Source organism: Corvus cornix, chromosome 7 (genome assembly GCF_000738735.6).
Source record: "Corvus cornix cornix isolate S_Up_H32 chromosome 7, ASM73873v5, whole genome shotgun sequence".
NCBI classification, from domain to species: Eukaryota; Metazoa; Chordata; class Aves; order Passeriformes; family Corvidae; genus Corvus; species Corvus cornix.
In genome coordinates this window covers 6,383,828-6,405,245 of record NC_046337.1, presented here as the reverse complement: position 1 = coordinate 6,405,245, position 21,418 = coordinate 6,383,828, and the positions used below count along the sequence as shown (strand labels likewise).

Sequence of the window (21,418 nt, the reverse complement as noted above, 5' to 3'; positions counted from 1 at the left end):
CAGCAAACCTTGGAGAGAAACCTGAAGTAAGCAAAAAAACAGGTGAAAGAACTAAGAAAGAAACCCAAAACTCCTGAAAGAGCCCTCTGAAAGCTCTATCAGCAAAGCTCTGCCTCTAAAAGGACAGAAAGAATAATTTATCAAACTTCAAAAAACACAGAAAGAGTTCCTGGCTGTGTTGATGTCAAGAAGATTGGAACCAACTTTGCAAAGCAGAAGGACAAGCAGATCTTTTAAAATTTCATGCAGATGAGTTCATTGGAGAAACAGAAGGAAACTGAGGCTAAACTCATGAGGAATATGTCGTAGAGCCACAAAAAAATAGTCTGTATCAGAAGGAGGTTAATGCTAACAGTTTTATAAACTGAGTTTCAGGGAAGACCAAACATTTAAATGAAAATCATTTCTATTTCTGTATGTCTGGGTTACATTCAGGTCACCCTTTTCGAAATGTCAGCACTATTAACCATGCAAACAATACAGCTGAAGTTTCTTATATTAATTATGGCTACTGCAGCAAGGTATTTTTGTGAAGAAAAAGAATCTCATTTTGAACTTTACTCTTGGAGGAATATTGATTAACAACACACTGGGATTAAGGTCTGTACAACCAAGGATCCTACCAAGTCAAACAGCTGGTGTTAGAGGTTTCTTGTAATGATAGAAATATTTGCAATAATATCCTCTCTAGAGAGCTGTGCTTCCTTACATGGCAGATTAAAAACTAAAGGGGTACAGCAATCCAATACATCTGTTGCTTGCTTGTAGGGATAATTTAACTTCTTGATTGATTTTCAGCAGCTATTTATGCAGGAAAAACCACCTAGAACTACAGGTAGCTTTTCAGAACAAACTCCTTCCCTTTCAAATGCGTTTTCCAAGGCAAACAGTCAAAGCAGTAGCACTTCATTTTTTAAAACACTGAAAATTTTTGTTACTACTCAAGCAAATTAAAGCTGTTTCTTGTTAATGCAGGCTTTGGAACATGTTGTACAGAGGAAGCTCGAGTCTTTCTTTCAGTGGTGTGGGTGTCCTGATATTCTTGGGATTCTCACCTACTCATGTGAGTCAGTTTTATATAACACTACAACATATAATTTACCTCCTACTCACAAGCCAACACTTCAGCACTAACAACTTAACCAAGGGTTATTTAAGGAATCTGAACTTAGAACATTTTTATATAAAACTGCGCAAGCAACCATTACATTTGTGTGTCAGTAATCACAGCACGCAGTCCTAAAACTAGAACAAAGAGAGCTGACTCCCTTGCAGAAATAATCAAGGGTGTTTCACCAAAAATAGTGCCCCAGAAGATGTAAGATAGATCTTACCCTTGCTCCTGAACTATACTAGGTATTTAAAAAATCCCAAAGTAATAAAACCCCAGCCTTTGATTTAACGTAAGATGCACCAAATTGCCACATCTGCATTGTTAATGATTCTGAAAAGGAGCCTAGAGGAGAATGGTTGTGGTGTCTTAGGCTTTTCTCTAACACTCTTCGACATGTGACTGAAAAACCCACCTAAAATGTTTTATTAATATTTGAAAGCTCTCAGACCACATGTTCTGGTATTCTAGCTTTGGCAAAGTTGTGTGGAATAACACATAACAAAGCGGTCAAGTTGAAGGTTAAGCTCAGACACGTCAATATGTTTTTAGAATACATTAATGGAACTGTTAAGTGGAAAAACCTCCAGCCAAGAAGACACTCAATAGTGATAGTGAAAACTGTTTACCTATTCAGTCACTGGCTTCAGACACAAATGGGTTCAGCAGCTGACTCAATGCAAGAGAACAGAACAGTGTCAACTAATTTCAGCTACTGATAATCTAGGCTGCAAACGTTAACCTGGCTGTTAACTAGCATGACTGAAATACGTGTGAGCAGCAGCAATCTTCCTTAGCATGCAGTCTAATGGCTTTCAATGAAATTTACTTATCAGTACTTTCCCAATAAACTCTGCATTCCCTGGTGATCTGGGGCAGTTTTCCCCTCTGCCTGTCTCTTCCAACTTGCATTAAGTCAGTCAGAATGTGACTCATACTCGTTTAAGATCTTACTTCTATTCATTCTCATTAAAGTCACTTGTCTCACACTCAGAACTGCTCCCTCCCATTTGTCCTCTCCCTGGTGCTTGTGGTTAAATACACCAACTTTTCATCATGGACTGCTGCAAACTTTCCCTGCACACAACACCAACTCATTTCCTCTTTCCCCTCCCTCTATCACTGTTGACAACCTACTAAACTACACTTGTAGCCTTTATCTCTTTCAGTCCTCCTCTTCCATTCTAACAACTTGTGCCCTGCATTTCTAAAATCTGCATTTTCTTCTATATTCCTGCTGCTACAAGTCCACATTTAAACCCAGGTAAATTCTCATATTTCTACCATTGGGTTTTTTCTGCTAAGTCTTTTTTTTTTTTTTTCACCCCACATCGGTCGTCTCCTGAATTATATCCTACATTCACTTACTGACAATGCATTTTTTGTTCTATTTGAACTGCTTCCCAGTTCCTCCAGCATCACTTCCAAACAAGCTTCCCTGGCTATGAAAGCTCTGCAGAATTTGGCTCAGTCTCTCATTCATACTTCCTGCATTTGAATCTCATTCTGTGAGCTAGCATCTTCATTTATTCATCCCTCTCTTCCTTGGCACTTCTCAAATGTGAAATGTATTCTGAATCACTACAAACCAACGTCTTTAAAAAAATGAAACCTTTCTCCAACTCCCAGAGCTGAAATGTATTAACTGTTTGATGCTGTCCATATTCACTAAATAGCCATCCCATTCTTTTTCCCCAGAGATTATTTCTGTGCTCACCTGTTACAATGCAGGTTTAAGGACCCCCATTCATCACAAAATTATAGTAATTTTAGACATCTGAGTTGCCGAATATATTGGAATAAAAGATTATTTCTTTCTTGGTCTAGCAAGAGATTTATGCCTTGTTTCAAACAGCCCTCTCAGGCTAACTACAAACTACTGAGACTAGAGACAGAAACCACAAAAAAAGTCACAATTATTTTTGTTCCAGTCTGATCTCTGACCTCAAGTTCTACAAATAATGGAAACACTTGTTGATGGCACTTGATGCTGTGTGCCACCAAGCACAGATTAACATAAAAATGAAACAGTTAAAGAAATATTCCTAGACATGACCTAAAAAAAAAAAAAAGTAACAACAAATATGAAGGTAATTTCTTTTTCTAACATGCAAATTTAAGTAATCTGGCTTTTATTGAAATCAGTGTGACAAAACCAGACAGAATAAGTAGAATTCCCAAAAGAGAGCACAATTAACTTCATCTTGCCTGTTTGTGATGATCTTCATGTTTAACTCTGAACTCCCCATCTTAAGATCAAATTGGTCATGAGTGTAATAACAAGAACTCAAACTAACTGCAGACTCTCAGAAATGATACTACAAAACCTGGAGTCATTACAGGATATTCTGTTTGGGGCTTACACAAGTTCTACATCCTTATCTGCAGCATCTAAGAATGGCAGTCACTGTTCTGTGCTTACAAGGAAATAGCCAGAATGCCAAGGAAATAGCCAGAATGCTCATTAAACTTTTCAGCAACTTATCAAGCACAAAATGGCCCAACATGAATAAAACTTGAAGAAAAATTCTCCTTACAGATGTTCCCCATAAATATGGATAATTATCAGTATAAATACTGATAATACACTGATAATTATCAAACAGCTATAGCTCTATAATATATGAACTCTTCATGTCAAGTATTTCTGTTACATTTTTCTTCCTTTAGAAATTAGTGGCCAATGTTTTCACTGTGTAAATGAAATTATGTGCTTCTTGTTTAGGTTAAACTAAGATATTCAGTAAACTAAGACTGTGGTGTTGTGAGAATTTATAACAGAAATGAAAACAGTAAAGTAAAACTCAGCTGAAAATAACTATGCCTTATCTCCCAGAAGAGAAATACTACGAACTGATACTTGGGGAAAATTCAACATTAGCTTGCAAAGTATTTTTTAAGTGTTCTTTTAAACCATGCAGCTGATTCTGAAAAAAACCAAATTAGACAATGGTAAAAAGCAGTTGGTCCTGCATTTAATCACAACATCAACTTGCAGAAACCTATGGCCTTTTAAACAAAGGACAGAAAAATTATATATATACAGTAAGAGATATGTAGACATGGAACTAGGCTTAGGGCTTCAAAATGGGATTGAAAGACAAATCTATTTTCTTATTCTTAACTACTATCAGAGATAAAAACCTGAAGAATAGAAATACACTGAAAGAGCAAATCAATCAGTAATCATGGATCAAAAATAGTAAAGATAAAAGCAAAAGTGAAACAAAAGCTCTGGTAACTTAGAAAGGCAATACAAGGCAGAAAGCACCAATTGCATTGTACAGAAGGAGAAAGAAAGATAAATAGATAACATAAAACCCAGAAGCAACCTCAGTAATAATGGTAACAATGAGAGTGGAAGTGAAAAATAGTTACAGAAAAGTGTAAGACAAAAGGGCCTACTGCTGTAGCACAAACTAAAATATGCATGGGAGTCCATGGACTGAACAGATTTTCTCTTATTCTATCAGCTTCCAAAATGTAAAACTATCATTCCCTTGGACAACCAACTCAAATGGAAATTATACCTTTCATACTCCTCAATGGATAATACATCCCAGAAAGTTAAAGAAATTTGTGTAGAAATTTGCGTAAGAATTTAAATAGGACTTCTATCAGAAATTCCTCATCCTACAAAGGGCTGTGCATGGGAATTCTAAACATTTCTTTTGGCTTCCTGCACATTTCTGTGGCCCAACTACTAAAACCTCAGCAGATTGTATATACTATGCCTTTCCAGAGAAGAATCTTTCAACTGTGTTTATAAACTTTGATGAAATTATGATTTGAATCTTTGGTTTTTTGGTCTACTTTGGGGATGGGAGAGGGGAATAATTTCTACAAAGACTGATAATCTTTGAGGTAAAAGTCTGTTTTAATTAAAAAAGAATTAACTATGTGTTCCTCCTGTGTAACTTGCTAGAAATCAGAGACACAGTCAATGGGAAAAAGTACTATTTTGAAGTGTAGGCAACTGACTCAATACTATAACAGAGGACATTTACATTCCATTCTCTAATAATTTCACTGCCATAATGGTTCTCTGTAGACTATTATCCAAAAAAATATTAAACACTATACAACTTTTTCTTACTCTAGATAGGGACTGCCTAACAAAACAATTGCCTTTTCATTAAAAGTGATAGCTCTTAATGGCAGATATGAACTCTGCATATCCTGATATTGCCATCCATGGTCATTTACTTTTTTTACTGTGTCTAACAACATTAAGCCAGCATGTATGGGAAATTAAAAATCACATGCTCCTGAATATATAAGTTAATGTATTACCTCTCAAGCTTATACAGGAAACAAGATCACTCCAAGTTACAATAGTTTGAACACACAATTATAATGTGTATAATATTATAATGGAAAAGCTTGTTTTATGAGTAGTAAATATCTCCAAGTCCTCTTTTGCATCCAGCTTAAACAAATTGTTCTGCCAACACGCCTAGAAAGAAATATATCTGTGTCCGAAGGCATCTTTTACAGATACCATCTACAAGACAAGCAGTGCTAAATAATGATGCTTGCAAATCACATACTGACAGTTTTTATTACAAAACTTGATAAAGCATTTAGTGATATCCAGTAGTACAAGAGCTAAATTTCAAACAACAGCATGCCTCTTTTACAGAGTATTCAGGTGAACAAATTGTTTGCATTACTAGACAGACATCACACACTTTCATCAAGAGAGGATATAAAACAAGAACACATGGTAAAAAGAATTGTGACTTTCCAAGTATGACATTAAGGAACAGAAGCAGTAAAAATCAGTAATATTCAAAGAGACGTGAGCTCAAATGAGACTGAATGCAATCCTTATCAGTACTATTGAGTAATTTGCCCATATATCACTGAATCTTGGATATTTTATCCAAACTGCTACCACTTCTTCCAGAATATTGTGCTTCAACACCGCCACCTCTTCACTAACAGCTGGTGACCCCTCAGTTCTACCCTGAGTTCTGAGGAAATGGAGATTTGTCCACATCTGCCCAAACCATGACTAATAAGCAGCAGAGAGCAAACAGAATTGCTCATTTCCACCTCCCAACAGCACACGTACATCTGACCCCAACAACCCTCAGTATTTCCTAAGCGTGTTGCTAACAGTTCACATTCCTGGAAGGGACAAGTCGGTTAGTTTTTATTTAAGAGGCAGTTTAAAGCACACACAAATAAATAAATACATATTATTGCTGGTTTTAAAAGTAGCTTACACCTTCACTGGAAGAAAATCATAAAAATAAAATAGTCTTCATGGACATAAGTTGTGTGCACCCACCTTTTGTGCACATTAATGTTTGAGGCTACAAATAAAGACTATATATTGTATCCATCCCTAGGCAGCCATTCCAAAGTGCATTTCTGAAGAATAATCTCTAGTAAGGAATAAGCAGCCAGTCAGTTATTTACCTCTAAGGCATGTTTGTGAGACAAAAGGTATCTTATGTTGAACCACACACTGTCTTGCTGGCTCTAGAATTGTCATTTCCTAGTAAAGTGTTAGGCAGTCTCCATTAAATGAGGTAATGCCTTTGGAGCATCTACTGGAAAAGCCTTTGATTCATTTACCAATGAACCGAAAGTACAAACCACAACAGCATATTTATTTTATGCTTTGGGAAGAGACAAGGGAATTAATAGCTCACTCCCAGCCCCTTCCATGCAAAAAATAAGAGTTTGTTCTAATAATAAGTTCCTTTTCATGCTGGGTGCTTGTCTAATCTAAGATGATATTAACTGAATCTCTTCAGCCAACACTTGCTCTACACCAGTTTCCTATCACTCCAGCAAAGCATGGATTAAGTGATGACTGTGAAGGGAGTGCATAGCCTGGGGGAAGAAAAAAGATGAGCAGAGTTGCTTATATTGCTCACTTCAAGTCCTATGCTTATATATTTTTAAAACTAGAAAAGACACTTCTACAGAAAATGTACCACTAGGAATACTGAAAGAAGGTTTAAATCATTATGGAGTACACAAAAGGGAAAGACTTGTGTGAGGCAAGGGTTGACAAACTAATAAGAAAATTCAGCTACAAGCACCAGAGGCTCTTGTTCCCTGTTTTGGGACAGGAAGAGAAATAGATCCACATGAGCAAGGGACAGATTTAAAAAATACTCCTTGGGAAAGTTTGACTTAACACTTTTTACTTCAGATAGAAGCTGGCTGAGAGTGTGCACACAATTCTTCAGTTTGACCCAGCTTACACATAGAATTTGCTGTGCCAAGGAATGAGATTTCTTGCAATCATGATGAACATTTTTCCATATCCATGCCACATGAAAACCGTCAGTGCTGGGTTATGCAAAACTCTTGTTAGTGAAAGACTTAAAGAAAAAACCCAACATAAACCCATAACCTTAATGAAAAAAAATAAAATTCCCTCCTTGAGAGAGTCATTAGACTAGGTATGCCAAACCTTTTTGAATACTTATTGCAGGCAATTGTTACTACTTCAGCAAAAAGAAGAAAGAAACATCTGATAAAAATTTATCCAGTCCTGTAGCTAAGCTGCTTCCCAAGGAACCTCTATATTATATAACAGCCTGTAAAAGATTATGCCACTTTCAAATACATCCATTAGCCTACACTAATTAAATGTACAGTTTCTTTAATTTTAATGGCTTCTGTTATTTCACTGTTTGTATATATAAATATACACCTCAATTGCATATTCAATGGCAGCCAAGGGCTTTGGATTTATTAAATTCAACTCTAACATAGGCTTTGCTGTCTATTCTACCAAAACCTTAGCTATCCATTAAAATCATATCCACTCATTCTCAGTCTGTGCAGCAAGAAAGTGCCTGATATGGCTGGTGGTCACAGAGAAGTTAATGCCAATTCAGCATAAAGCATATCAAATCTCAGGCTCTCATGTGAATGGCTGGAGTCATCTTTCTCTTCTGCCACTGAAACTGGCAGTATAAAACAGATGGTTTGTTCATTCCCTGAGACAGCAGTGCTAAAGGGTTTTGGCCAAAGGAATAGAATCAAAGCGAAAAAACTCACAGGAAATTTTAATTGATTGAAGTTCCATATAATTGCAAGAACTGATGATAAATATTTCCTTTCCAATTTTTCACCTTTGGAGGAAAAGACGCACATTTCTTTTCCCCTGAAAATAATCACAAGCATTGGCAAGCAACCCCCTTAGGCCCCAAGCCTCTCCTCCTCAGCAAGATGCTGAAATAATCAGGAACTAATTTCATCCATCTTTTCCACACAGGCTACAGTAATTCCATTTGTGCCAGACCTCCCCAACATCATTCCTTTCCAAAAGGACAGCATACAGTAGTTTCACAGCTTTAGGCTGCAATTGCCCACATTTCCTAAAATTTATAAATGTGGAAATAGCATTTCCCCCCTCCTTTTTGACCCTGTAACTCAGTAACAGGCTCTTACTCAGCAAAATATTTCCGGGCTCTGCGGTATAAACTGTGATTTTGATTTACCAGGTACTTAATTGTTGAATGTCTACTCCATCAGCTGCTGCACTGGCTAACTGAGCACTCTGCAAGGCTGCTTCTGCTCTGCTGCTGCAGCTCAGTGAGCTCCAGAACACCCTGATTACACACCAGAATTGTACCAAGTTTAAAATAGAAAACCACACAGATGCATCAGGATCTGTTAGTCATTCCCTTAACAGCTCTACCACGCCATTAAGAACTAAAGAATCAAATGTGAATTAACTTATTTTAAGAATTCTTTATTAACATAACAAAAATGATGGTCCTACTGATATCAACCTCCTTTCACACAAGAACTTTGATACTACAATGCTCTTTTGCATAATGCATTAATAAACATTTCTTCATTCTCTGCAGAAAAAAACCCCATAACTCATTTTAAACCATGTTACCTTACAGCTTATAAAAGATTTCTGTAACATAACTCACCTAAGACTGCTGCTATAGAATAACCTCTGTAAAAATTAATTGATCTTTACCTAAAGTAATTATTTTTGGCATGTGATACCGTAAGTTGAATACAATAATTTTACCTGCCACTTCTCTGAAGCGCAAATATGATGCCTTTTTCCTGAAAAGGAAGCAGCTTCTTTCTCAGTCTTTCAGGTAGGAAGGACAGCTTAGCATTAACATCCTCTAACTGAGAAGCTTCAAGTGAAGGTGTTTCCTGAAGAGCATTGGCCATGCTGAACCTGAGGGAAACAAAAGAGAAAGATGTCGTCTTACTTACGAGAATACAGAATAAAGCTTCACAGAACAATACTGATCACTTCATCTTGAAATAATCAATATCTACACAACTTCTCTTGAGTTTTGAGAATTCTCTCTGGAAAGTATAAAATTGTGCAGATGATGGAGGAAGAGTCCCTCACCTCAGTCTCAATAAAATATTCTAACTATTCCAGGATGATGAGGTCAGCATTTGTCTCTTCCTCTACACTATAAAATAATTATTTAAGCAAATACCCTATTCATGAATGAAAGTTATTTGCCATTCAAATCAAGCTTACTCATGGACATCGAAATATAATTCTTTTAGTAAATATTTTTCAGGAGAGTTCTAGGAAAAAGATAGGTTATTTAACCTTCTGATGATGGAACTAACAGTCCTTTAAAATTTTTAATTCTAAAAATTAACTCGGAAAAAAAGGGGTAAATAAGCCCACTTTGGGGGAAGTAAAAAAAAAAAAGAAGAAAAAATAAAAGAAAAACCTGTAAGGAAATTGTTTTTTTCTCAGGGAAATTAAATTTAAACCAAAGAACTAATCAATACAAATTTTCATAGTGTGCTTAAGATTAAAAATGGGGATTCCTCATTCATTTTTGCTCAAGGGACAGGGTCAGAGCAGAAATACTCACTTTTGTTCTCTTTTAACTTCAATAGAGTTTAAACAAGCAAACAAAAGTTTATAAAGCTCAGTTGCAGTGCACTAACTGAACACAAAGAAAGACTAAAACCTTTACATCAAAACATCACCTAATTATTTTGGATTCACAGCCTGTGTAAGGAGCAGGATTACCACAGGAACAAAGAATGTCAGCCAAAATAGGCTTCCTGGACTCTTAGTAGTACCACCAGGTTTGACAGCAAAATTCTGAATTGGGCGCAGATTTTTTGATAGTGATAGGAGAGGGAAAAGGACAGGGAACAGGACCTGAATGTTCTGGGAACAGGACCTGAATGTTCTGGGAATCCACTAAACTGTTGTAGAATTCCAGAAAAATGAGGATTTTGGCGGATCTGTCACTGGCATTGGCACTCAGGCTAATGACATTCAGGCAGACAGAAAATGAGTAAGTGCTTTTCTTGGTTACAGGATGAATTACAGGCACGTCTATCAGGATACACATCAGGCATTCAGGGGAATGTAAAGAAAATGCTGTGGATGAGCCTCCAGGCAAGTTCCATGACATTCTCATCATGGAAGAATTGAACAGGGTAACACTGGAACTTCCAGGCATTCCTTCTTGGGCCTCTATTACCACTTCTACAAAGAGGGGGTGTTTAACCACAACCATTCTGACATACCATTCTGCTGGGCAATGAGGGAAGAATAGTGAATTTAAAATACTGATCAACACATGTAACTTGGGACATAAGCATTGTATTTACCATGGCAATTTTGTCCCCCATTTTCATAAGTGGAATCTTTGAAATATCTTCACAGAAACAGTATTCCTGTACCTTGGGCCTCTGGAACATTCAGCAGCAGATACAAGTACTGTGATGAGTACCAGGCTCTTTCATGCATGTCCACCACAGAGCTTTGCTTAACAGAAGATGGAAAGCCCCTGTGTGCCCAAGAGAAGCATTTCACAGCAAAAGATTCATAAGGCTCCAGTAAATACCTGCTTCAGCTCTCAGCTGAGCAAACAAAATGTTTCAACTCTATCTGTTGGGAAAACAATCATAACCACTCCAGTTCCATCACAATATTTTCCACCGAGTATTTTTTTTTAATTTTAAAAGTTGATTAAGGTACTTCAAGACTGCTGGCAAACAAACAAACACTAAACATTTCTGTAGAGCTGAGCTTCAACAAGAACACTGCAGGATTGGTGGGCCCAACAAACCTGTTCAACACTCAGTTCTGAGATTCAGCTCTAAAGAAAATTCGTGACTCATTTTCTGTGATAATTTTCCTTTCTATAAATGCAGAGATAATGATGTACTCCTGATCAGCTCTCTACATAGCTTGTTGTGAGTGACAATATGAGAATGAAATGTTAACATAATTAACTTTCTGTTGAACGAGATCATGACAAGATCCTTTCAATGAAACACTGAATAGGAACCATGCAGTTTCAGGAGCATAAATCTGAATTAGAGGAGGCGCACGAATCACCAGTACATAGCAATACTACCATGAAAAATATTTCTGCATCAGTCATTATCAAGGTTAGAACTGACTTTTGAGATCTTAGCAGCAAAACAGAAAACACTAACTACCAGATACGTACAAGTTTTTGTTTAGTTTTTTTCTCTAGGTGAATAATTATATAAATGAATGGTAAATAATTATAGACTAGGTGAATAATTAAAGAACTCCACACGTGGTGAACAATAACTATTAAAACAACATATACAGTGACTGTGGCAGTGGTGGTCATTCATGTTTTGAGACAGAGCATTTATATACACACTGTAGTAATGTCAAGAAATAAAAATAGTCTGTTTTAAAAAAGAATTTAGTCAGTGTAGCAGAAGACCAGTTTGTATCTGTTGTTCCACTCACTGCAGATTTAGAAGATGTAAGGAGAGAGAGTAAGACTAGTGCCTGTATTCTCTAACTACAAGTTTTCATTTTTTTTTCTGTGTCCCTAATGAGCTGTAATACAGATCACATCGACCTTCCCACATCTCCACATCACAAGTTCTGGATGTTCATTTTTTTCAGACAAAATAGACCTGAAAGGTTTTGTGTGGAGACCTAGCTTTTCATTGAGAGACTTCATTCAGCTGCACAAGTTCCATGAGTTAAAAACCCCAAATTCTGGAGTATTTACTCAAGTGTTTTAAAGGAGATGAAGGATAAAACAACTGAGTTACTAAACCCAGTAACTATTGCTTAAGTATCTCAGGACTAGATAGTGGTAAATGATCCCAGCTTTTAAAAGCAGGGATGAGGAAGATTCATGGACCTACTTCATGATACATTCATAAGGCATAAAAAAAAAATCAGTAAAAAATTATAAAGTGCAGAACCTGTGAACACCAGGATAAATGCATTTATTTGGTGGGAGTCACCATGTGCTTTGTAAAGGTGATTCCCATTTTCCAGTCTGATGAAGTTTTTTTGAAAGGGCTCTACAACAATGTACATATTAACTACTTGATGCAGTGCAATTCCCACTATTTTTCAAAACTGAATTGAAACAGAATGAATTTCATAACATATTTGTACAGTAACTATAATTTCCTAATTTCCAGGAAAACTTTTGAGAAAGTCTCTCAAACTTTCAAGAAAATTGAGGTGCCACACAAAAAAATTGCACTGAAACTTTTTTTTTTTAGTTCAAGCAATCAGACAGTTCAAACATGAGGGCAACAACATCAGCAGTGTTTCCAAGTAATCTGCTCCAACTTCTATCATGTTCCATCAATCATAAATGATCTAGAAAAGTAAGTAGCTACTGAGGGATAAGGGCAGTGCAAATAATAGTAAAACAAATTACAGTTTGAAAAAACCCAACCTCGAATTTCTTTCTAATCACTGCTCCCGCTATACTGCATTTCACTATAGGCCCTTATCCTTCCAGAGGCAGCAACTGAGACCCAGCTTGTTGAGGATCTTACCCCTGGGGCTGTTTCTTTATTGGAAAGTTGGGTGCAAGACTGATGATAAGTTCAAGGACTACTTTAAGTTTTCCAGTAGCTGTTTGTCAACACAAGCTGATTACATAATATAAACCCACTGCTTATTTTTAACGGCCACTAAATATAGCCTTTTAATGCAGCACAGCAGCAGATGCCTAAGACAAATGAGTCTTTCCACTAAGAGTTTTGCTTCATAAATTTCCTCTTGATGGCCTTAACTGCTCCATGACTGTGTGTTCAATAAAACTTAATAGGGAATTCAAAGCTCTAAGAACATCTTGGTTGATTGATTAATCAACTATTTCACAGAATCACAGAAGTTTTGGCATTAGAAGGGACCTCTGGAGATCATCCCATCCAACTCCCCTACCCAGGCAGGCTCACCTGGAGCAGGTGATACAGGAATGCATCCAGGTGGCTTCGGAATGTCTCCAGACAGGGAGAATCCATGACCTTTCTGGGCAGCTATTCCAGTACTCTGACATCTTTGTAAAGAAGTTCTCCCTCATGCTGAGGTGGAACTTGTGTTTTATTTTATGGCCATTACTCCTCATCCTGTCACTGGGCACTACTGAAAACAGTCTGGCACCAACCTCTTGGCACCCGCCTTGGAAATATTAATGTGCATTAATGAGATCCCCTCTCAAGTCTTCTCTTCTCCAGACTAAACAGGCCCAGCTCCCGCAGTCTTTCCTCATAAGAGATGTTCCAGACCCCTCATCACCTTTGTGGCCTCTGCTGGACCCTCTCCAGTAACTCCTTGCCTTTCTTGTACTGAGGAGCCACCAGTGGGATAATAAAGAATTGAAAATCTACCCATCAGAACGCAGCGTTTTAAAGAATACTACAAGAGAAAGCAATCAGACGGAGCAAAGGACATCACACAGTTCTTCAGCACAGAACAGTTTTTCCACAGGCCGCTGGACCGCGCTGGAGGGAAGCGCACGCCTCAATACCTGCCTGGGGGCAAGTTTTTTATTCTACTTACGCAAGTCCCTGCAGCTGCAATCGCAGAAGTACCTGAGCGCACGATGCGATGAGCCAGCAGCAGCAACAGCAAGAAGTGAAACTTGTCACAAACACGGCCTGGGGACGAACAGGAGGCACCTGGCAGCTCGTTCCCGGCTGGCGACCGACCCCGAGCGCGTCCCACCCCGGGGACCCCCTCACGGCCGCGGGCTCCGCGCTCAAACGGCCGCCGGGAAGTGACGCATGACCAGGGGTCACGGAAGGGAAGCGCTTTCGGGCCCGGGGACCGCTTTTTCCTTATTTTTTCTGTCCTCGCCGCCCTTCTCCCCCCCGCCCCGCTTCCCCAGGAGCGAGTTAAAAATCATCTTCCCGCCCGGCCGTGCCTCGTATCGGCCCCTACTCCGCTGGAGCGAGCGGACTGAGAAGGGGCGGGAAGGGGGAAGCAGGCTGGGAACGGAGGGAGCCGAGGATGGCGCTAAGGGCCGGGCTGGAAAGGGCAGTGCCGCCGGCTCTCCGGCTTAGGAAGAGCGGTGAAAGCCGGGGCAAGGGGCCGGGAGGCCGAGAGGTTGCGCGGGCAAGCCCCGACTACAGCTCCCAGCCTGCCCCGCCAGGATGCGGGCGCCGTGAGGCTCCGGGAGCGCTGGCGCGGGAACCCAGTGGAGCCGGGGCACTGCTGCTCGGGATACACCACACGCTCGGGAGCAAGAGAGCAGCTCAGGCGCGGATGAAGGGAGAGCGGCCAGGATAGAGAACGGAGGCCGCTGGAACCCCGCACTGCCAGTGCCGCGGGCTCATTCCGTGTGCCCGCGGCCATGGGCTGCACGCAGCGGGCGGGCCTTGCGGTGCCGGGGCGCCGCTCTCACTGGTGCTCGCGGCTGTCTGTCAATGCGGCCGCGCCCTCCAATTGGCCGCCGCCTTCCGGGCGGGCTCGTCCTCGCGTAAGCGCCGAGCGGCACCACTCCGCGGCAGCACCGGGGGGAGGGCGGCGCATCGCTTATTGGCCCAAGCTGTCGTCCATCATTAGCGTTCCGCGCAACCATTGGTGGCGGCTGTCCAGGGGGTGGGGCCTCTCTCCCCGCCGCGGCAGCAGCAGGAGGAACCCGGGCGGCGCTCAGCGCTGGGTTCGGCGCCCCTCGTGTGTGAGGAGCCGCCGCCCGCCGGGCGCGGTGTCCTGAGAAGGAGTCCGGGTACGAGCCCGGGAAGGAGCGCTCCGCCGCGGTGAGGAGTCCGGGACGCCGCTGGGGAAGGCGCTCCCGTGGGCGGGGGTCGTAGTGCGCTGAGGGAGGAGGGGGGGCCGCGCCCGCAGTGCGCAGAGCGGGGGCAGCGCTGAGGGAGGGGGGCGCGGCCGCGGGGCCGGTGGGTCCAGCCCGGCCGGGGGTCGCGGTCCGGCGGGGTGAGCCCGGCCCTTCCCTTCCCTAATATAGGCAGGGCTGGCCGGAGCGGGACACAGGGCTGTTCATCTATTATGTATTAATTTTTTAAAAATTTCTGCCGCATGTTGGATAATTCTGCATGTGGGTCTATCTACGATATTATAATATAAAGTGTAAGTAGACTCGAGAGCAAACTACGTCACAGCCTGGTTTTTACCATCTCTTTTAAAAACGTTTTTAAATGAGTTTTCAGCACCGAAGAAGGGTTTCACTTTATGAGGAAGACGGAACGAGATAGAAAAAGAAGTGAGGAATAGCTGTTTCTTACATGGGGGTCTAAGAATTATTCAGATTATTCACGTGGAGAGATTTGCACACATCCTACGTGTTGGTGGATTTGTGTGATGTCCATAGAAAGCTGGATTAGGAAGGTGATGGAAAAAAAACAAAAACAGTGATGCACACTTTGCCTAGGGTGCATTGGCAGATAGGAAACACTATGGTAGATTGTACTATCTTGGAGTGGTTTTGCTAATAGTTTTTATTTTAAATTTTGATGGCCCTTTCTTATTAACCTGAAACCGAAGAGATCTTGTGTGCCTAAAGCAGAATAGGGAGTGTGTTGGGATTTTTCTCTTGCACTGGCCTTTTTGCATTGAGGCATTAACCTGCAGTTTTTAATGGGGTTGCTTTCTCATGTCTTGTCTTCCACAGGGAGTAATGTATTTGAGACATGCTTTTTGCCGGAATATTAAGCAGCAATCTTACAGGGCAGTATGTCTTGTGAATGTTAGATTAGAAATATGTATTTGCTGTTGAAGTGAAAGGTAAAATGAAGTTCTGATTATTTTTCAAAATATTTTGTCCAAAGAATTTGCTATTCAAGAGAAAGAAATGGCAATGGAAACACATTTTCTTTGACAGTCTTCCATTGGCTTGGCATGCAGCTAATATTAAGCCTTTGTTTTACAGTAAGTACTGTGATATCAAGGGTTTGAGTATTTTGTAGAAATTAAGTAACCTACTGCTTGTACTCCTCAATTTACAGGAGTCCCAATGACAAAGGTAATGTTAAGACTTGTGTCCTTTTAAATCTTGGAAGTTTAAAAACGTAGTACTTGTAACTGCACTGCCTGGCCACTCTTTATTTTACAAAGCTGTAAATTGCTTATCAACTAGTACTTTTCTCGTCAGTAAAGATAGATTTGACTAAATACCAGTAATATTGAGGGGTGTGAAGTGTACTGGGTTAGGTTTGTTAGCAGTGTTGCAGAAACTATTTGTTAAAGATTTGGGAAGGGTCAGTCACTAAATCTGCTGCAGTGGTTGTCTGTTTCTATTTTAATTTTTTATGTTAAGAGGAATAAAGGAAAAGTTGAGGAGACTGGTACTACTACTTTGCTCTTCCTCATCTTAAACATAATTCTGCCTATGCCTTTTTTTCTTCTTTTAACTTAGGTTAAGTTTTTGGATTTCATTTCTTCTCATATTTCAGTATATTTGCCTTACACCATAGTCTTTATTTTGTATTACTTTCTTAAAGTCTGTCCGTGCTTCAAACCAGCTGAATGGTTTAGGTCAAGTGCTCTAGGCTCAGCTCTGGGTACAACCCAAATGCCATGGTTTGGGGGTTTATTCAGTTAAAAGGTGCTGTCAGTTTGCTACAGTGGCCTCTGTTAATTCAAGTTCATGTCTTTGTATCGCCACTTTCACATTACTACTTCCCCCCAGGGTTAATTTGACTAAGACATGTAGCACCACATCTTTTTAAAGACCTTTATGTGTTTAAGGTTTCAAGGTGCTGCATTCCAGGCTTTTAAAAGTAGCTGATACAGTTGCATTTTTTGGACACTTTGGGGAAAATCGGCCTTTTGACACTGTGTTCTCTTAAGAGTGAGTTGTCAGGTAACGGAGCAATGTAAACTTTGAATTGGCTATAAGGTGGCATACAGTCCATTTTATAAAAATCTTTTAGTATATATTGACTGCATGGTTCAGTTTCGGTGAGCTAGACAACTCTATGCTCTAACTTTTACTACCTGGATAAAAATATGAACCACCTTGGATGTCCTGATTAGTTGAAGTGATTTGGATCTGAAATTTTTCAGCGTACTCGGATTCTCATTGCAAAGATAGGAAGAGAGTTAAGCAGCAGCCAGTAAATACGAAGTGCTGTAATTCATGGGTGTGACAACTAATGAGCTTTCAATAGGAGTGGGAGAATATCCTGTAATCCTGGCATCACTGGGCTGAAGGACTGCAGAGGTGTTGAGCCCAGTCGGGCTTTTAGTGGCAGTTTTCCCGTGCCCATCCCACCTAGGAATGGCCAGCTAGAAAGGCTTTCCTTAAGCGCTGCATTCCACATTGAGCCTTTTAGTGATGGAAAGAGGAGTCGTTGGGCAGTGAAGACCTGAATAATAAGGTCATTCACACCGTATTCTTTAGGCAAGAAGAATCAATGCGAGTGCCTTAATGTGGTGCTTACTCTGGCTGATCGGTAGCATCTATGGGAGCCCGTTAAAGTTGGGGTTATGTGGTTCTTTGTGTCTCCTCCTTGACTTTTCTTTGAGGTGATGGACCAATGTGCTGCATAACAATGTCAGGAGATTTTGTAAAGCATGTTGGAAAGCTCTGTTTCTGTGAGATGGTAAGTCAGCAACAGATTGTGATTAAATATTGATGGGGAAACGGCACTTTGGGCCTGCCTATAATCTTATTTCGATTTCATAACTTGTTGAAGGAGTCTTTTAGAGGAAATAGTGTCTGGAAACAGATTTATGAAGGGCAGCAGCCTTAATTACAGAACAGCCTGCACTGCTACTCTTGTGCATAAGTTAGTCTCCTGCAGTTTAATGTATGTATTATGAGAATCCTGTCAATGTGTCATTTTATGATATGCACTTTTCTCCAATATATAGAATTAAGTTTCCAAGAATATTTGGTTATTGTATGTTCAGATCCAGACTGCTGAAGCAAAGTGTAGATTTGAGATGGCTGTGGGGTGCTTATTCCAGGGTTTCTTTTCTACTCTTTATCTTGGATCTCTGTAAGGAAATGGGGCATTACCTCTTAGCTGTCATTGGTTTCTGCATAAACAATTATATACTACATTGTCCACCTGTCTTTTTTCATCTGCTGCCGAATTTTTGTTCTTTACTCTCCTTCCCAACAATTCTTATTATTCTTAAATCTGTAACTTGAATTTGTGTATAAAATGGAATTCTGTCCTGTGTTTATTTTATACTCTTAACTTCTCTGCCCCCTCCTCAGGTTTGTTAGCAAGTTTGTACTGCCGTGAATGAAAGGTCTTTGTCCAACTGTGTATAGAATTGTCTGAAGGCTGAAGCTTGTCAGGACAAATGTCATAAATACCTTAAAAGCTGTGACTAAATAGTTGCTCCTTCATTTTGAAAGCACAGTTTTGGATAACTTGCATCTCTGGGTCAAAAAATAACCTCTAAAAGGCATAAATATAAAAGATGTCATCTCTGGATCTGGTTTAGCAAAAATCCAGGACCGAATTTTGTATTTTTCTAGAAAATGTTCTGTGTAATTGGTTAGCAGTTAACCTACCACAGTTGTCCTAAGAATTGTTCCCAGCCAAGTGAGGTGTGATAGGTTGCTGTAGGTATCCAACTAAAGCATTTTAATTTATGTTAAGTGAAGCAAGACATAAATAGATGCAGTCCTTGCAATACCTGCTGCTGTGAAAGAAACCATCGTGGTGCCATATCCTTGGCTTTTTGTTCCTGCCCTCTGCCACCTCCTCTGCTCTGTTTAATGAGCTGTTACTGGGAGCACTTACCGAACTTCTAGCTATGTAAGATGTGGGTCTCTTATTTTATCAAATTGAAACATCTATTGGGAGACTTGGAGGAGCAGTTTAACTGGCAGATGGAGGAAATGGTGACTGGAAGTGAGATCAGTGACTTCTTTAGTGCAGCTGAATCTGGAAAAGGCTGTTGGTGTGCAGCTGGTGAGTGAAGTTCGTACTACTTCGAGTGCTTCTGCCAACAGCAGATTGAGGAGTGTTCTCACAGTCCTTTCTCCTGTCAGAGCTTGGGGCATCAAAACCTCCTGCTGGTGCTGAGAAGCTGGGAGCAGTTGCATCATTGACCAGTGCTGGATCCACAGGCAGATTTCCATCTGTTTTTATGTTCTAAGTGAACTCGGAAGAATTTGGTTTGTTCTTGTGGAGATACAGCAGGAGTTTTGAGAGGCATTGGAAAATTGCTGGAATGGATCAAATGTTCAGTTTTTGTACCCAAATGAGGCAGTAGCAAAATGAGTAAATCAGTTTGTGAGGAATTCTTGTCCATGTTATCACAGCAAGATTTGAAGCATTTCAACAGAAGGTACAGGAAAAAAAGCCTTTTTCCTTTAAAGCATTGTGAATCCCTCGATCTTTTGGATGAAGAGCTCCATTTCAGTTCAATGTGCTCTGCACGTGTTCAAAAAGAGTACAGCTTGCTGCTCTGATTAGAATAATTTTCTCCCTTTCTTTTGTAATCCATTAAATCTATTCCATAACTTAAAGCAAGAGCTGAGCCCTCACCGGTTTCTGTCTTCCCTCAGAAGTAGCTGGATTGGTTAGCAAAGCTACACACGCTGGCAGTACTTAGACTAAAAATAAACCTGGTTTGCCTTTTTCAGTTGATGGGTCCTTATCCTTCTTCCACTTGGGAAGTCAGACTATTCCTGAACAAGAACTTTTTCCTAATGGCTTTCCAAGGGAAAACCAAGGGAAACGGAATAATTTCCTTGTGTTAGTGAGTGTTGCATATACTTTAGTGGCAGAAACTGGTAAAATGACAATTAGATACTCAGAGTATCTGCTGATAGTATTTTTACTGTTAGAATTGACTGTAATGAGCCCTTAATTTTCACTCCTAATGAAGATTACAAATAATTAGTCTCTTAGTTTAGGTGTTGTGGTTTCTTCTTTGTTTTAAGCACATCAAAGTGATCTTTAATGTATTTTCATTGCACTTAATCTTTATAAAGGGTGCTAGCTGCGTCTTTGGTTGCACATTGCATTATTGTCATGGAAAAATAAACTGCTCTTTCAAAGGTTTAAAGTTGTACCACAAAGCAGTGCCAGTATTGCTCTGAGATGTCATCCTTGTGGTATGGATTAGAGGAGGAAAAGGACTCCCAGTACTCGGAAAGCTGTTAAGTGACTTCATGGAAGCTGGTGTAGGAATGCTACTGCAGTCTGGTTAGACTTGTGGTCTAACAAAATGATATGAATCTTTCACACAAACCATTGTGTTAACTTATAAAAATGTTATGATTTTCATCCTATTACTTCATGTGGGAATGTTTTGTTTCCGTCTAGTTTCAAATATTGGCTTCTGGAGAGGAACACCTGTTTTTATGTGGACATTCTTGTTTCTGGGAAAAGCAACTGAGTCCAGACTGACCTTACCTAGTAATGAATTAAATACAGAAGAATAAATAATACCATGTTTTGAGGAAGATTTCTGAGCTTCAAATGGTACCATTAGACTAAATTCTTAAAACAGTAATATGAAAAGAATAAATGATGGTACTGGGCTAGCTCAGTTAATGCAATGTATGATATTCCAACAGTTGGCTGTTCATCATTCACCAGGATGACATCCCATTAGTTGGTACATAATCTTGTATTTCCTGACACTGCAAAGTTTGATTTGAAAAGCACAAAGAGCAGTAGTCCTTATTAAGACCTGCATATGAAAATAGTAGTGGAAGCTGTCCCAACTCGGAACACAATCAGCTTTTTATCTGTCCTTTTCTGCTGAAATATTGGACAGTGTTAGAAACTGGGTTTGTGTCTCTCTTCATTGATCCATAGCAGTGTGAAGGCTAAAAATTGTAATGTTCCATAAAAATCAAGAAATATAGATGTGTAGGTATTCTTTCAGTAACTCTTTTTCTTGTCCTGTTTTCCAGTATGCAATCAAATATAGACTACTTCTAAGCAAGAAACAGTTTAGCCCATTTTTAACATGTGGAATAATTGGGGATGGGAGACCTTGAGAAGATTTTTCAGCTCTGGTCAGACAATGTGTGAATTCAGGCATGGTTTAGATCAGTGGTGACAATTCTAAAGCCTGTTGCTTGACTGAGATCACAGGGATCTGATGGGGTTCTTAGTTGTCCATCTAAATACTTTGTG

At 39.9% G+C, this 21,418-nt stretch overlaps 2 protein-coding genes across 17 annotated transcripts in view; one reads left to right on the top strand and one right to left on the bottom strand.

Annotated features, from left to right (window-relative positions):
• Window positions 1–14,149, bottom strand: part of ZRANB3 (zinc finger RANBP2-type containing 3) — a 41,786-nt gene extending 27,637 nt beyond the window's left edge. The window contains exons 1-2 of one of the 4 annotated variants that reach the window (XM_019290534.3): window positions 13,905–14,149; window positions 9,132–9,290 (exon numbers count right to left, since the gene is read on the bottom strand). In XM_019290534.3, coding sequence (XP_019146079.3) covers window positions 9,132–9,283 — 152 coding nt within the window. In that variant the 5' untranslated portion in view covers window positions 9,284–9,290; window positions 13,905–14,149. The remainder of the gene's footprint in view (window positions 1–9,131; window positions 9,291–13,904) is intronic. The other 3 variants (XM_019290535.3, XM_010407143.4, XM_010407144.4) reach the window with 3 other exon arrangements.
• Window positions 14,150–14,955: 806 nt separating this feature from the next.
• Window positions 14,956–21,418, top strand: part of R3HDM1 (R3H domain containing 1) — a 79,666-nt gene continuing 73,203 nt past the window's right edge. For all 13 annotated transcript variants that reach the window (XM_039554724.1, XM_039554719.1, XM_039554715.1 and 10 more), the window contains exon 1: window positions 14,956–15,103. The gene's annotated coding sequence lies outside the window, so the exon portion shown is untranslated. The remainder of the gene's footprint in view (window positions 15,104–21,418) is intronic.